The sequence below is a fragment of the Saccostrea cucullata genome, unplaced genomic scaffold, assembly GCF_032062105.1.
Source record: "Saccostrea cucullata isolate Sc308-1 unplaced genomic scaffold, CSIRO_AGI_Scuc_v1 ctg10269, whole genome shotgun sequence".
NCBI lineage: Eukaryota > Metazoa > Mollusca > Bivalvia > Ostreida > Ostreidae > Saccostrea > Saccostrea cuccullata.
In genome coordinates this window covers 1-14,771 of record NW_026924894.1, presented here as the reverse complement: position 1 = coordinate 14,771, position 14,771 = coordinate 1, and the positions used below count along the sequence as shown (strand labels likewise).

General features: G+C 36.7%; 2 protein-coding genes across 2 annotated transcripts; both read right to left on the bottom strand.

Annotated features, from left to right (window-relative positions):
* Window positions 1-5,441: 5,441 nt before the first annotated feature.
* LOC134267551 (uncharacterized protein K02A2.6-like) lies at window positions 5,442-7,639 on the bottom strand. The gene is made up of 2 exons (XM_062749758.1): window positions 7,556-7,639; window positions 5,442-7,427 (listed from the first exon to the last, which is right to left on the bottom strand). Exons 1-2 carry the CDS (start codon window positions 7,637-7,639, stop codon window positions 5,442-5,444), a joined length of 2,070 nt encoding a protein of 689 aa, XP_062605742.1.
* Window positions 7,640-7,656: 17 nt separating this feature from the next.
* Window positions 7,657-9,396, bottom strand: LOC134267550 (uncharacterized protein K02A2.6-like). Its single transcript, XM_062749757.1, has one exon. It carries the CDS (start codon window positions 9,394-9,396, stop codon window positions 7,657-7,659), a length of 1,740 nt encoding a protein of 579 aa, XP_062605741.1.
* Window positions 9,397-14,771: the final 5,375 nt, after the last annotated feature.

The window sequence follows — 14,771 nt, the reverse complement described above, 5'->3', positions numbered from 1 at the left end:
TCAGTTTTTTTATTATGATGAGGCATTGATTGGGTTTTCAACGTTGACACAGTGTTGGTCCAACAGAGTGAAAATTGGGTAGGGAACAACTATCATTAACAAACATGTACATGAAGGTGATACCTTAATTACGCACATTAAATTTGTATCATTAGAATCATTTAGTTTAAGCTTCTTTTAATAGAGACAGCACGCCTTGAATTAAAATATTACAGTCCCTGAAACGTTCTACTTTCCTATTTTTCCGTTCGCTCACCGTTCGTTCAGCGTGCGTTCACCGTTCACCGTGCGCTCGCTCGTGTACATGTACTGTCTCAGCTCGGACCTTCCTTTGTAGTCCTTCATAGCTCGTCACAGCTGGCCCAAAACAGTTCCAAACTTCTCAGGCCCATCTGGCATGTATTGTCAGCTCGGAACTTTCTTTATACCCTTTCAATCAAAATTTCTGTTGAGTGTTGGTAGATATTCCAAATGTTCTGATTTGTTACGCTGTACAATGGATTCCCCTTGTTGATTGGATGATACATGTAGTATGTAAATCATGTTATCCCCGTGCCGCCGATTAATTCACGTCCAAATACTGAGTCAATTTATCATACCTATTGAGTGTCATGGTGTTTTTGAAGCTTTTGGAACCGAGTAAGTCGTTGTCCCGCCAGTAATCGTCACACTCATATCGTAGACTCTCACCCATCATTTTACATTTTACAACGTCGTTATACATCCATCCATTGATATTGATTATTCTTTGAGCAGTTGTGCATTGGACAATCAGTGGTCATCTTATGTGAATAGGACTAGCCCATTAAAGAGTTTTATGAAATAAATATGATAACTGATGGGATATCTGCCCATATTGTACGTACATTCATCTTCATATCTTTGTTTGTGTCTAGTAGTATTTGAATACGCAAGTTTCGAGATTATCTCCCATGGTGTGCTCTTTCGTTGAGGAGGGGAGTTTCGTTGCCGCGTAAACAGACAGGTGGGACATATTTATATATTGGATAGATTGCATCATCGATATACTGGTTTATCATAACCATGATCACTACATGATTGTACATGTAAGGATGCACTCCACAACTCGAGAACAAGTTAAATTGATGCAAAGCATCAAATTGGCCGCAAACAAAATTAAGCATTTAAGAAAATTCTTTCACAATCAAGGAAAGCATGTCAAGATATTCAAAGGTGAAATAGTTGAATCATTTTTATTTCAGTCATGCAGTCTTCAAAGCACAATAAATACATGTATTTTTAAAGAATTAAATAAATAGACTTTACCACATTAGCTAATAAATAGATTTATCGATGTAAAAAAAATTATGTTCATTGATGAATTATAAGAATTTATTGTCATCAAAACAAAGATGTAGGCTTGTCAAGATGAACCACGTGCTGATACCCTGGATATTGGTCACGTGATAATGCCCATGGTTTCTGCAGGCCGCGGTGCAAAATGTAAAAAAAAATGTGTCCTTTGTAGATGTAGACCAAATGCATTCAAAACAATTTTATTTAGTAGTTGAAAAACTCCTCAATTTTTCATTCACTATGCACTTGAACCACATCATTTTTATCCGGAAAATCTTGACGATTTCTTTTCATATCTTACACACTCCCAGGCTGGGGAGTAGCTAATGTTAACTCTTTTTATATTAACCATAAATTATCGATGATCTGATGAGAAATGATAATGAAACTGAAATATAATAACAACATTTAATACTAAGTTTAAGCAATTTTTTAAAATAATATTTTACTCGTGATTTTTACTTGTTATCATTTACGAATTATTTTATTGAAGTAATATAAAAATAACGTCTCATTTCCCGTGTGCACTTTCTAACACAATCACAAATAGATCGGCCGCTGCTGCGGCCGATAATAACCGGATGTAAAGGCGTCATTTTTAAATCGTAAAAAAAGAAAATATCAGTGGATGTGACTTTTCAGACGAGGGAAGAGATATATGGACCTCTAATAAATACAGTACACATGCATCAGATCATTGCACGTCGGCAATCTACATGACACATTGATTCTTTTCCTCATAAATAACTTCAACCAGAAGTCTCTGTCGAGACTGTAGCTCTACTGGTTTGTAATTATCATAAACCAATGCACTATTATGTGTAAGTTAGTGTAGTCTACTTGTCTTATGTGCCAAGTAATATTGAAATCAGACTAAAACTGTAGAAGGAGTAGCATTTTAAAGGTATTTCTTAGAAAATTCTATTTTTAGTAACCATGGCAACACCGTTCATTGAAATCAAAAACCGATGCACTGTTTTATGTATCTAAGTGTGGTTTACTTGTTTGCCAAGTAACAATGAAATCAGACTAAAACTGTAGAAGGAGTAGCGTTTTAAAGTAATTTCTCAGAAAATTCTATTTTTAGTAACCATGGCAACACCGTTCATTGAAATCAAAAACCGATGCACAATTTTATGTATCTTAGTGTAGTCTACTTGTGTGCCAAGTAATACTGAAATCAGATCTAAAACTGTAGAAGGAGTAGCGTTTTAAAGGAATTTCACAGAAAATTCTATTTTTAGTAACCATGGCAACAGCGTTCATCGAAATCAAAAACCGTTGCACTATCTGATGTATCTAAGTGTGGTCTACTTGTGTGCCAAGTAATATTGAAATCAGATCAAAACTGTAGAAGGCGTAGCATTTTGAAAGCATTTCAGAGAAATTTCTATTTTTAGAAACAAAGGCAACACCGTTCAATGAAATCAAAAATCAATACACAGAATTATGTATCTTAGTGTAGTCTACTTGTGTGCCAAGTTATATTGAAATCAGACCAAAACTGTAGGAGGAGTAACATTTTGAAAGCATTTCACAGAAATTTCTATTTTTAGTAACAAAGGCAACACTGTTTATCGAAATCAAAAATCGATACACAGAATTATGTATCTTAGTGTAGTCTACTTGTATGCCAAGTTATAATGAAATCAGACCAAAACTGTAGGAGGAGTAGCATTTTGAAAGTATTTCACAGAAATTTCTATTTTAGTAACAAAGGCAACACCGTTCATCGAAATCAAAAATCGATAGACAGAATTATGTTTCTTAGTGTAGTCTACTTGGGTGCCAAGTTATAATGAAATCAGACCAAAACTGTAGGAGGCGTAGCATTTTCAAAGTATTTCACAGATATTTCTATTTTTAGTAACCATGGCAACACCGTTCATCGAAATCAAAAATCGATGAAAAGAATTATGTATCTTAGTGTAGTCTACTTGGGTGCCAAGTTATAATGAAATCAGACCAAAACTGTAGGAGGAGTAGCATTTTGAAAGTATTTCACAGAAATTTCTATTTTTAGTTACCACGGCAACACCGTTCATCGAAATCAAAAATCGATACACAGAATTATGTATCTTAGTGTAGTCTACTTGTGTGCCAAGTTATAATGAAATCAGACCAAAACTGTAGGAGGAGTAGCATTTTCAAAGTATTTCACGGAAATTTCTATTTTTAGTAACCATGGCAACACCGTTTATCGAAATCAAAAATCGATGTACAGAATTATGTATCTTAATGTAGTCTACTTGGGTGCCAAGTTATAATGAAATCAGACCAAAACTGTAGGAGGAGTAGCATTTTGAAAGTATTTCACAGAAATTTCTATTTTTAGTAACCACGGCAACACCGTTCATCGAAATCAAAAATCGATACACAGAATTATGTATCTTAGTGTAGTCTACTTGTGTGCCAAGTTATATTGAAATCAGACCAAAACTGTAGGAGGAGTAGCATTTTGAAAAATTGTTTACAGACAGACAGACGGCCGGACGCCGGACGCATTACTATTGCATAAGCTCTTCTGGTCTCTGACCAGTAGAGCTAAAAATTCACCGCCACCAGCTACAAGTATCTTTGAAAGATATATCCTTTATAAGCGTTGTTAAGATAATGATTCCAATCTATAAAAACCCTCTCCTAAATACACCCTCAACACATACACAATCTTTGCCTAAATACCACACTTACTTGCAAAAATACTCACAAATTTTAGTGAGAAATAATTTGCCTTATGTGACAGACTCATGTTTTTATATATTATGCACATGTGCATAGCAATGCATATTGCATGTGCATCTATTCAGAATTAATTTAATTATATATGTTTTTACTTGCAGCACACTTCTACAGCTGAATTACATAATTATTCATTTAACCTGTAGTTAAGTGTATTGATTTTTACATTATTCTTTTCCAGAGAGGTCCAGAGTTAGCCTCAGGGCTCTTATTATATTCTGGCCATGGTCATTTTGTATCTTTTAGTTTCATTGGTTTTTAGTGTTGCCTTATGCTTTTCTATTGGTTTTTGTGTTTTCCTCCAAGTTTTCTTTGTGTTTTTTGGAAAATTCTGGTTTGGTTTCGGTGTTTCAGTTTTGTCATTGATTATACTGTCTTGTTTATATACCTGACATTTGACTTTGAGACCAACACTTCCTCTTGCATGGTAAGTAATTCTTTCATACTAATGAGTAATAAGATTCTATTTTATTAAATGTGAAATCTGTAATTTTTGCACTTAATTCCTTTAATCACTTTTTCTGGAGTAAATGTTTAGTGAGAGTGAGACTTTAGGTATAGAGTTATGTGAATAGTAAATATATTGCGCTGTCTCACTTTTTCATATTTTTAAAGTAAACTTTATTTTATGATTAGTGTAGATATCTACAAGATGTTTATTGTTGATTTGTAGATATTGAGATATTGTCATATTGCTAGCTGTCTTGTGTGTGCAGCTTATACGCTGTTATAGTGTATGACCCATTCCCATTGAATGGTATGCATGTTAATTGTTTTTATGCTAAGCAATAATTGATAATGTATATATACATTGGAATGATAATTATTGTAAAGATTTTATTATAAATATTCATTGATTAAAGCAATGGGAGATTTTATTATGTGATTTTCATGTAATTGGATTATCTCCCTTGATTCGGATAAAGCTATATGATATATTGATTTGTACATGTGTATTGAATAATAGCTTTATAGTTTTTATGCTTAGAATTTATGATTTGTTATTTTATTATAGGGTTTTTGTTGTGTATTGGAACACACTTGACCAGTAATGAAGAAAACACGTGTGTATGGCAGGAACTACTTTTTAATTGAATGAACATGTAACAGTGAGAACCAATAACGAACACATAATACAGTTCCGGAATACATGGACATAACATTCCTCCCTCTTAAGTTTTGAAGTAAGAGCTACCCCTTTACAGCAATTTCTGTGCCTTGCTGGTACATAATGTAATTCACGGAAACATATTACATACAAATGTAAACTATACATTTACGAACAAAGCATTAATAGCAACATATATACAAATGAGAAACTTTTGTTTCCCTGTGATACCATGAGGATTATTATGCCTCAGTCTGCACTAGTATCACATTTCACTTCAAACATAATCTGCAAGATGTTTGGGCGGTTTCCTGACACGACTCGGATATCTTGGTTCAGGAACGGCTTGAGTAGATGGCATAGCACTGTCGTCATTGGATGGATGCCAAGGACATGATTCTGCATTGGACGCGGGTGAGTTCTGTTTCGCGATGTTTGACTTCACTGGTTCTTGACTCACAGCTGTGTTACTAGGTTGAATATGTAAGTCCTCCTGAATTGGCACATTCGAAGAACGCAACTGATCAGCGTGTCGTCTCCATGTGACTCCTGGTGTTACTTCTACAGAATATGATACAGGTCCAGTCTGAGCTGTCACAGTTCCGGAAGTCCACTGAGAATGATCCTTTCGGTAGTCACGAACAGCAACAGAATCTCCTGGTTCGAATTTACGTAACACACTTTTTCTTCTTTCGCGCACTTCACACTGTTTCTCCTCTACTTTCCTCCTGACATCTGGTTTCATGAGATCTAAACGAGATGGTAAGTTTCTGCCCATGAATAGTTTTGCTGGACTTTCATTTGTTGTGCACTGTGGAGCATTACGGTAAGCCATAAGAAAATTGAGTTTCTTCACCATGCTACCATTTTCCTTTTTACTCGACTTGAGACTCATCTTGAATGACTGCACAAATCTTTCTGCTAAATTAGTACTGGGGTGATAGGGTGCTGAGGTTATGTGTTTTATACCGTTTCCTCTGGTAAAATTCGCAAACTCTTCTGATGTGAATTGAGGTCCATTGTCACTTACAATTTGTGATGGTAAGCTATTACGTGCAAAAACGGTACGTAATACATCTATGGTCTGGGAAGATGTGGTAGTTTTCATAGGTATCACCTCTGGCCACTTGAAGTAAGCATCAACAATGACTAAGAACATTGAATTGAGAAACGGACCCGCAAAATCGATATGGATCCTTTCCCAAGGTCTAGATGGCCATTCCCAGGGGTGAATAGGTGCGGCTGGTGGTGCATGCTTTACTGCCTGACATCCAGCACAGCTCTTTGTCAAAAGTTCTATATCCCGATCTATCCCTGGCCACCAAGCATGACTTCTTGCTAAGGTTTTCATTTTAACAACACCAATGTGACCTTGATGTAGCTCATCCAAAACTTGACTTCGTAGTGACGGCGGAATCACATCACGTATTCCCCATAATAGACAGTTCTGGTGAATAGTAAGTTCACTACGGCGTGTAAAGTATGGATCCATCTCCTTCGACTCTGAATTTGCACACCAACCTCTGGACACATTATCGTAAACTTTCGATAAGAGGTAATCACGCCTAGTTTCACGTTGGATTGCTTCAGGTTTGATAGGTAGATGTTCCAGTTGACTGACATGCAACATCTCCACTTCCGCTTCCTCTTCTTTGTCTACTAATCGGCTACCCTCACACGTGACAGGTAAGCGGGACAAACTGTCAGCATTTCCATGTTTCTTCGTATTTCTGTAGATTATATCATAGTTGTAGCCAGCCAGGAACAGTGCGTACCTCTGCAACCTAGCTGCTGTTGTGTTTGCAATTCCCTTCTTTGGACCAAATATAGAGATTAGTGGTTCGTGGTCTGTAATGAGACGAAAACTTCTTCCATAAACATAAGTGTTGAAACGTTTTACTCCCCAGATAATTCCTAGAGCTTCCTTCTCTATCTGTGAGTAGTTTTTCTCATATGTGCTGAGTGAACGTGACGCATAAGCAATTGGTCTCTCTTCACCATTGGGCATAATGTGGCTCAAAACAGCTCCAAGGCCGTAAGGAGAGGCGTCTGTTGCAAGACATAATGGTAAGTTTGGATCATAGTGGGTAAGTACTTCATCTGATGTTATGAGCTTTTTAACAGTCTTGAAAGCCTCCTCACAGTCTTTTGACCAACACCACTTGCGGTCCTTCTCTAATAAGTTGTACAGTGGGTGAAGCACTGTAGATAAATTGGGAATGAAACGTGCATAGTAGTTCACAATCCCCAAGAATGAACGAAGCTCGGACACATTAGTAGGTTGTGGTGCATTTACAACAGCTTCTGTGTCTTTTGTAATCCATGACGGTCAATTTCATGTCCACAGAAAGATACTTTATCCTTGAAAAATTGGCACTTGTCCAAATTTACTCTGAGTCCATATTCTGCCAATCTGCCAAGCACAGCGTCTAAATTTCGTAAATGCTCTGCTTCATCTTTGCCCGTGATGATCATATCGTCGATGATACACTTCACTCCAGGAAGTCCTTGAACACCATATCCATCGAACGCTGCCAAATTGCTGGCGCAGACGCAACACCATACACTAGGCGATTGTAACGATACAAGCCTTTCTCTGTGTTTATCGTAGGTAAGGGACGTGAATCTTCTTCTACCTCCATCTGTAGGTAAGCATGTTTTAAATCCACTATTGAGAATTGTTGTCCTCCAGACAGAGCAGCAAATATATCTTCAATTCTTGGAAGAGGGTACTGGTCAACTTCTAATACTGGGTTAAGAGTCACTTTGAAATCTCCGCACACACGAACTGAACCATCCTTCTTGCTGACTGGTACAATCGGCGTTGCCCATTCACTAAAGTTGCACTTCTCCAGTACACCATCTTTCACCAACTTCCCTAGTTCTACCTCAACTTTAGGTTTAAGTGCATAAGGTACCTGTCTGGCCTTTACAAACTTGGGTTTTGCATCAGGTTTAACTGTCAGCTTGGCCTTGATTCCTTTTAAGGTTCCCCAATCATCCTTGAATACACTCGAATGTTTATCTAACACAGTTTTGAGATTTTTCTCTGCTTTGCATGTTCCAAGCGCTTTTATTTCTGGCCAGTTCAGTGTAATCTGTTTCAGCCAATCTCGACCAAACAGTGTAACTCCAGCTTTCTTCACGACATACAGATTAAGGTCCTTTCGCTGGTCCTGGTATCTCACACTGACTTCTGCGACACCTGCGGGCTTTATTCTTTCTCCTGTGTAAGTCTTTAACAGAATGTCACTGGGTTTCATCTTGACGTTTGGGAATTTCTCCTTGAATATTTTCTCAGGAATAACAGAAACTGCAGCTCCTGTATCCAATTCCATTTCCAGACTAACACTGTTTACTATGGGTGTGATCCTTATCACATCATCTGATCTTCTCATGGAGTTAATATCCATCTCTAAAGTCTTTATGTAGATCTCATTACTATCTGAACTGTCATTTTGATTTATCATGTGAACACTCATCTTATTTTTCTTCTGGCTGCGACACGCATGTTTAGAGTGACCCTTCTTGTGACACTTGAAACACTCCTTGTCTCTGTAATAACAACTTTGTGGGTTGTGGTCACCATTGCACCGGAAACATGATTTTCCTCCCTTGGGCGTATATTTCCCTGATGTTCCTCCATATCCGTGAAACTTCTTTTTAGTATGTAGTTTATGTACACTTGCACTAGGACTGTGCTTAGACTGTAGTTCTGTAGCATCCCTGGCTGCTGTCTCCATAGCAACGGCTATATCCGTAGCAGACGTAAAGGTTAGTTCAGCCTCAGATAAAAGTTTCTTTTGTATATGCTCATTGCGTAAGCCACAAACAAGTCTGTCTCGTAACATATCATCCAGAATAGCCTCATCAAGTAAACAATGTTCAGATAACTTCCTCAGTGCTGCTACATAATCAAGAATAGTCTCACCTTCTGCTTGCTCCCTCTTATGAAAGCGAAAACGTTCAGCTATGACAAGAGGCTTTGGACACAGATGCTTTCGTAATGTCGCTACTAGGTCGCCATACGATACTTCTGAAGGTTTCTTGGGTCTCGTGAGCCCTCGCAGCAGTGAATAAGTGTTTCCACCAATCAGTGTAAGTAAAACGGGTACTTTCTTCTCTGATTTAACTTCATTACAAATAAAATATTGTTCAAGGCGTTCGTGATATGAATCCCATGATTCAACTGCACTATCAAATGGTTCCACTCGGCCTATTTTCCCTGCCATGACTGTGAAAGCACGTGGACCGGTACACAGAACAAATTCGGTACACAATCCGAACAGTTACTTGCACAAATTCGACTGAATCAGAATGTCACACTCACCGACACAGTTTATCCGAGTAACTCATACATTTATGCGTAGGCTTGAACACATTTCTCGTCGCGAATGTTGTGTATTGGAACACACTTGACCAGTAATGAAGAAAACACGTGTGTATGGCAGGAACTACTTTTTAATTGAATGAACATGTAACAGTGAGAACCAATAACGAACACATAATACAGTTCCGGAATACATGGACATAACAGTTTTGATGATTATTGATCCATCGAATAAAGAGTTTATCGTCTTGTCAAAAAACTCGAACTAGCAGCCTTGTTGTTATTTGACACACCATCACAAGTCACAACTCTGTTATATTTTGGCGCCCATGTAGGGACAAGACGCAGTTCTACTCTACGATGGATTAGACGTACACCCAGAATTCCAGATATGACAGAAAGCCTGCAGGTTCCGTTACCCTGGTGAGCTTAGACTGTTAAGTTTCATATGAACATATAACCTTTGAGCCTAGACGATATCGTGCAGTAGTGACTGTGTATTCCATAGACTTATGTGTGATTCCTACTGGATTCCGGACCGTTTCGTTCATGGACCATTCTAGTGCAGTTTATTTGTAGTGTATATATATGTATATGTAAATAGTATAAGTATGTAATCATAAGATCAGCTGATTGGTGAGTGAAGGTAGTTTGTGTTAGAAGTCGGCCTAGACATTGTCTGTCTGTCTTAATTATTTTTTTTTTGTTGTTCTTTATTTTTTTTTAGTTCTACTGGTCAGAGACCAGAAGAGCTTATGCGATAGTAATGCGTCCGGCGTCCGTCCGTCCGTCTGTCTGTAAACAATTTTTCAAAACGCTACTCCTCCTACAATTTTAGTCTGATTTCAATATAACTTGGCACACAAGTAGACTACACTAAGATACATAAAATAGTGCATCGGTTTTTGATTTCGATGAACAGTGTTGCCATGGTTACTAAAAAAAGAATTTTCTGAGATTTTCCTTCAAAACGCTACTCCTTCTACAGTTTTGGTCTGATTTCAATATAACTTGGCACACAAGTAGACTACACTAAGATACATATAATATTGCATCGGTTTTTGATTTCGATGAACGGTGATACCATGGTTACTAAAAATAGAATTTTCTGAGAAATTCCTTTAAAATGCTACTCCTTTAACAGTTTTGGTCTGATTTCGATATTACTTGGCACACAAGTAGACTACACTAAGATACATAAAATAGTGCATCGGTTTTTGATTTCAATGAACGATGTTGCCATGGTTACTATAAATAGAATTTTCTGTGAAATTCCTTTAAAACGCCACTCCTTCTACACTTTTAGTCTCATTTCAATATCACATGGCACACAAGTAGACTACACTTAGATACATAAAACAGTGCATCGGTTTTTGACTTCGATGAACAGTGTTGCCATGGTTACTAAAAATAGAATTTTCTGAGAAATTCCTTTAAAACGCTACTCCTTCTACAGTTTTAGTGTCATTTCAATATCACTTGGCACACAAGTAGACTACACTAAGATGCATAGAATAGTGCATCGGTTTTTGATTTTGATGAGCGGTGTTGCAATGGTTACTAAAAATAGAATTTTCTGAGAAATTCCTTTAAAGCGCTACTCCTTCTAAAGTTTTGGTCTGATTTCAATATTACTTGGCACAAAAGTAGACTACACTAAGATACATAAAATAATGCATCGGTTTTTGATTTCGATGAACGATGTTGCCATGGTTACTAAAAAGAGAATTTTCTGAGAAATTCCTTTAAAACGCTACTCCTTCTACAGTTTTAGTCTCATTTCAATATCACTTGGAACACAAGTAGACTACTCTAAGATACATAATTTAGTATATCAGTTTTTGATTTCGATGAGCGGTGTTGCAATGGTTACTAAAAATAGAATTTTCTGAGAAATTCCTTTAAAACGCTACTCCTTCTACAGTTTTGGTCTGATTTCATTATCACTTGGCACACAAGTAAACTACACTAATTTACATATAATAGTGCATCGGTTTTTGATTTCAATGCACGGTGTTGCTATGGTTACTAAAAGTAGAATTTTCTGTGGAATTCCTTTAAAATGCTACTCCTTCTACAGTTTTGGTCTGATTTCAATATAACTTATCACACAAGTAGACTACACAAGATACAAAATTCTGTGCATCGGGTTTTGATCAGTACAAACCAGTAGAGCTACAGTCTCGATAGAGACTTCTGGTTACTTTTAGGTACCCTGTCTCATATTTCAGTGTAATTTATTTTTTTATTTGTAAACATTTGAGTACTCCTAAAATCATTTAGAATTCTGATTATTTGACAGCTTATTTAAATTTGTAATCATTTAAACTTCATTTTACATTTTCATTATTTGGTAAGAAAGTGTAGTGTAAAAGTATCCTTTTTCTATATAGCACATTACCTACCCTTTAGCCTTTGTTCCCAGCTATTACTACTTAAATAACAGATATGTAGTTAAATAATTCATCTATCTTACTTTTGACGAAAAGGACTGTAGACTGACAATACACAGATATTTTACAGGTGTTGAGTTTTACAGTGGTAGTTGAAGTGGTAGTGTTGCATTGGTTTGTTGTTTTAGTAAAACAGGTATCAGTTGATTGAAGTTGGGTTAAAGTGTGTCATTTTACTTGCATAGTTGTGTAAAGTAGCATAGTTAAGCAGTTTAAATTAATTCTATCCATTTTCAGAGTATTCCATTTGCATACTGATATTTTCAGCTTTCAGAAATCATGCTGTTTTGTTGACATTTTTTTCAGATCGGGTTCGTTTTTCGTTTGACTACTTCCGTTTTTACAGTTAACTGTTCGGGTTCGGTTTCTTTTCGTTTACCGATCGAGCTCGATATTCGGATTATACTGTCACCGGAAACTACAAATGTAAACACGCTTTTTGACAAAGTTTATCGAAATTTGTTGTTCTTGTGTTTATTTCTTTAGAATACTTGAATATTTCACTTGAAATTTGTGTTTATTGAAACATCATTGAATGCCCTTTTGCCCTGATTTATTTTACAGCGGAGTATACAGGTAAACTTTGGTATTTTATTGACTTGTAAATTTTGTTTGTTGAACAGCTGATTTCACAACTATACAACTTTGGTGCATAATTTATCATTACCGGAAGTGCAAGGTACTACCGGATGTGCATTTCTACTTTCGTTTTCCCTTGTTTATAAGTTCTGTTTAGAGCTTACCCTCCTCAGCAAATTCTGATTCATTTATTTTTCAGCACTGAATTTATAAATTGATTTGATAGCCCATATTTTGACACGTTCACATTGAACTACCCTCCTTATTACTTGGATAATTAAAATTAGATTTATTTGCCCAACATTTGCCCTGTGTTTTACTTAGTCTTCCGAAAGACTAGCCACTTATTACCCTGAATTTTGTACATGAATTATTATCTTTGTATATTTTTATATCATTGTGGTTCAACACAACAAGCATGTCCTACAAAAAGTCTACAACAGAACATGAAGAAGGGGCAACTGCAGGAACGTTTATGTCGAAGGAAGAGAAAGAGCAGTTGATGAAAACCCTGGAAGCTATGAACCTGAAACCAAAAGCTGATACCCCTGCGGATCTGCTTGGTTGGATGTTCGAGGTAGTCGCAGTTGGTAAAGAATCAGGAGCTATACCTAAGACACCCAAAACACCGATCAAGCCAGAACCTTTTTCACCCTTCTCCAACACAACGATGGACTTTACTACTCCATTTAAACATCCCGTGCGGATTGCCATGTTTTCTGGAGGAAAGAGTGACTCTTCATATGAACTGTGGCGTTATGAGATTACTTGTTTAAGTAAAGAAGGATTTTCCAAGGATACCATCATGAACGCTATAAGGAGATCCGTGAAAGGTGAACCAGCAAATGTGATGATGAGGTTAGGCCCAGTCAGTACCATTGAGGAAATTCTGCAGAAGTTTGACAGCATATATGGAAATGTGCTCGGCACTGAAGACATTCTTGCGGAATTTTATAGCGCTAAACAAAAATCAGATGAGGATTGCGCGTGTTCGACTGGAGGAACTTCTAAACCAGGCTGTTAAGAAAGGAAAGATTTTCCCAGCAAATGCCAATGACATGTTGAGGACTATGTTTTATAAAGGTCTGCGCCAGGAATAGGATTCATTCTCGTATTTTCCCGCGATAGGTGGCGCGACGGTTCTAGAGGTGGTTAGCTGAGCGTTTGATTTTCGCGTCACGCTTGAAAAGCATGTAAACAAAATTCAGTTTATCAATAAACATCAATTAAATCAACAATGCCGCAGTATTGCTGTGTCCCAGGATGCCATAATTCAGGAGGACATAAATTCCCATCAGATCCAGAGTTACAGCAGAAGTGGATCATTGCAATTAAAAGAATTGATCCGAAAACGAAACGGTTATGGAGACCCAAGAAGCACGATGTTGTGTAGGCCTTTCAACTAATTTTTCAACTTGCACATATGTTAAAAAACATTTCAGAGATTGATTTATAGGTACATGAAATTATCAAAAAAGATAATAACTTATGCATACCTTTAATTAAATCATTAAAAAATTTAATTTTTTGTAAGTGACTACTTGGATGTTGTGTTTTAAGGACAGGTAACTCAGGTGTGAAAACTGACCAACTAAGTGCCTGATTTTTGAGTTATCGTTTATAGGAATGACATATAGGCTGCTTCAGCATTGGTATTGATATGTACACAAAAGGGTAACCGGTTCCTTACATTGTTTTGTACACAAAAGTATTGATCAAAAGAAGGAGAATGTCTTCACTCTACCTGAAATAACAGGGTCAAATGAATGGGGAGCAGACTATATTCAACATTTTTAACTCTCTTTGACGATTGTTATGAATAAGAAAATATAATGTCATGTTTTTTTTGTTTTCGCGCTTTTGCGCTTCCTATATGAACATATATATTTTTACGAGTAAATGCAGCAATTAATTATCTTACTTGTGTTACTAAGCACGAAGAAGAAAGACTGAGTACAAAAATTAAATTAGGTTAAAACTACGAAGGAGGGTAGACTTCACTTTTTATTTTAATTAAAAATTTTACTTACATGTAATCTAACGGTGTCTGCAACTATATAGTTAATAAATTTAACATTAGTGCTAAATTTTAAAACCACTGGATTCTACTGACAGCAGAGAAACAATTCGGAAATGCTAAAAACTGACCTGTCTATAAACAGTTCGATACCGAGGACCTGCTCTAAACAAGATTCAGCAACGAGTTATCGTTCATAACAGTGAACCCTAGCGGCAGTTGAAAGGC

What these genes read in the sequence shown, in the direction of transcription:
- LOC134267551 (XM_062749758.1), bottom strand. Translation starts at nt 7,639, where the DNA reads ATGATCATCACGGGCAAAGATGAAGCAGAGCATTTACGAAATTTAGAC. An exon ending in TGGCAGAATATGGACTCAGA is followed by an intron (nt 7,428 to 7,555) that starts GTAAATTTGGAC and finishes AATGTGTCCGAG; the next exon opens with CTTCGTTCATTCTTGGGGAT.
- LOC134267550 (XM_062749757.1), bottom strand. Translation starts at nt 9,396, where the DNA reads ATGGCAGGGAAAATAGGCCGAGTGGAACCATTTGATAGTGCAGTTGAA.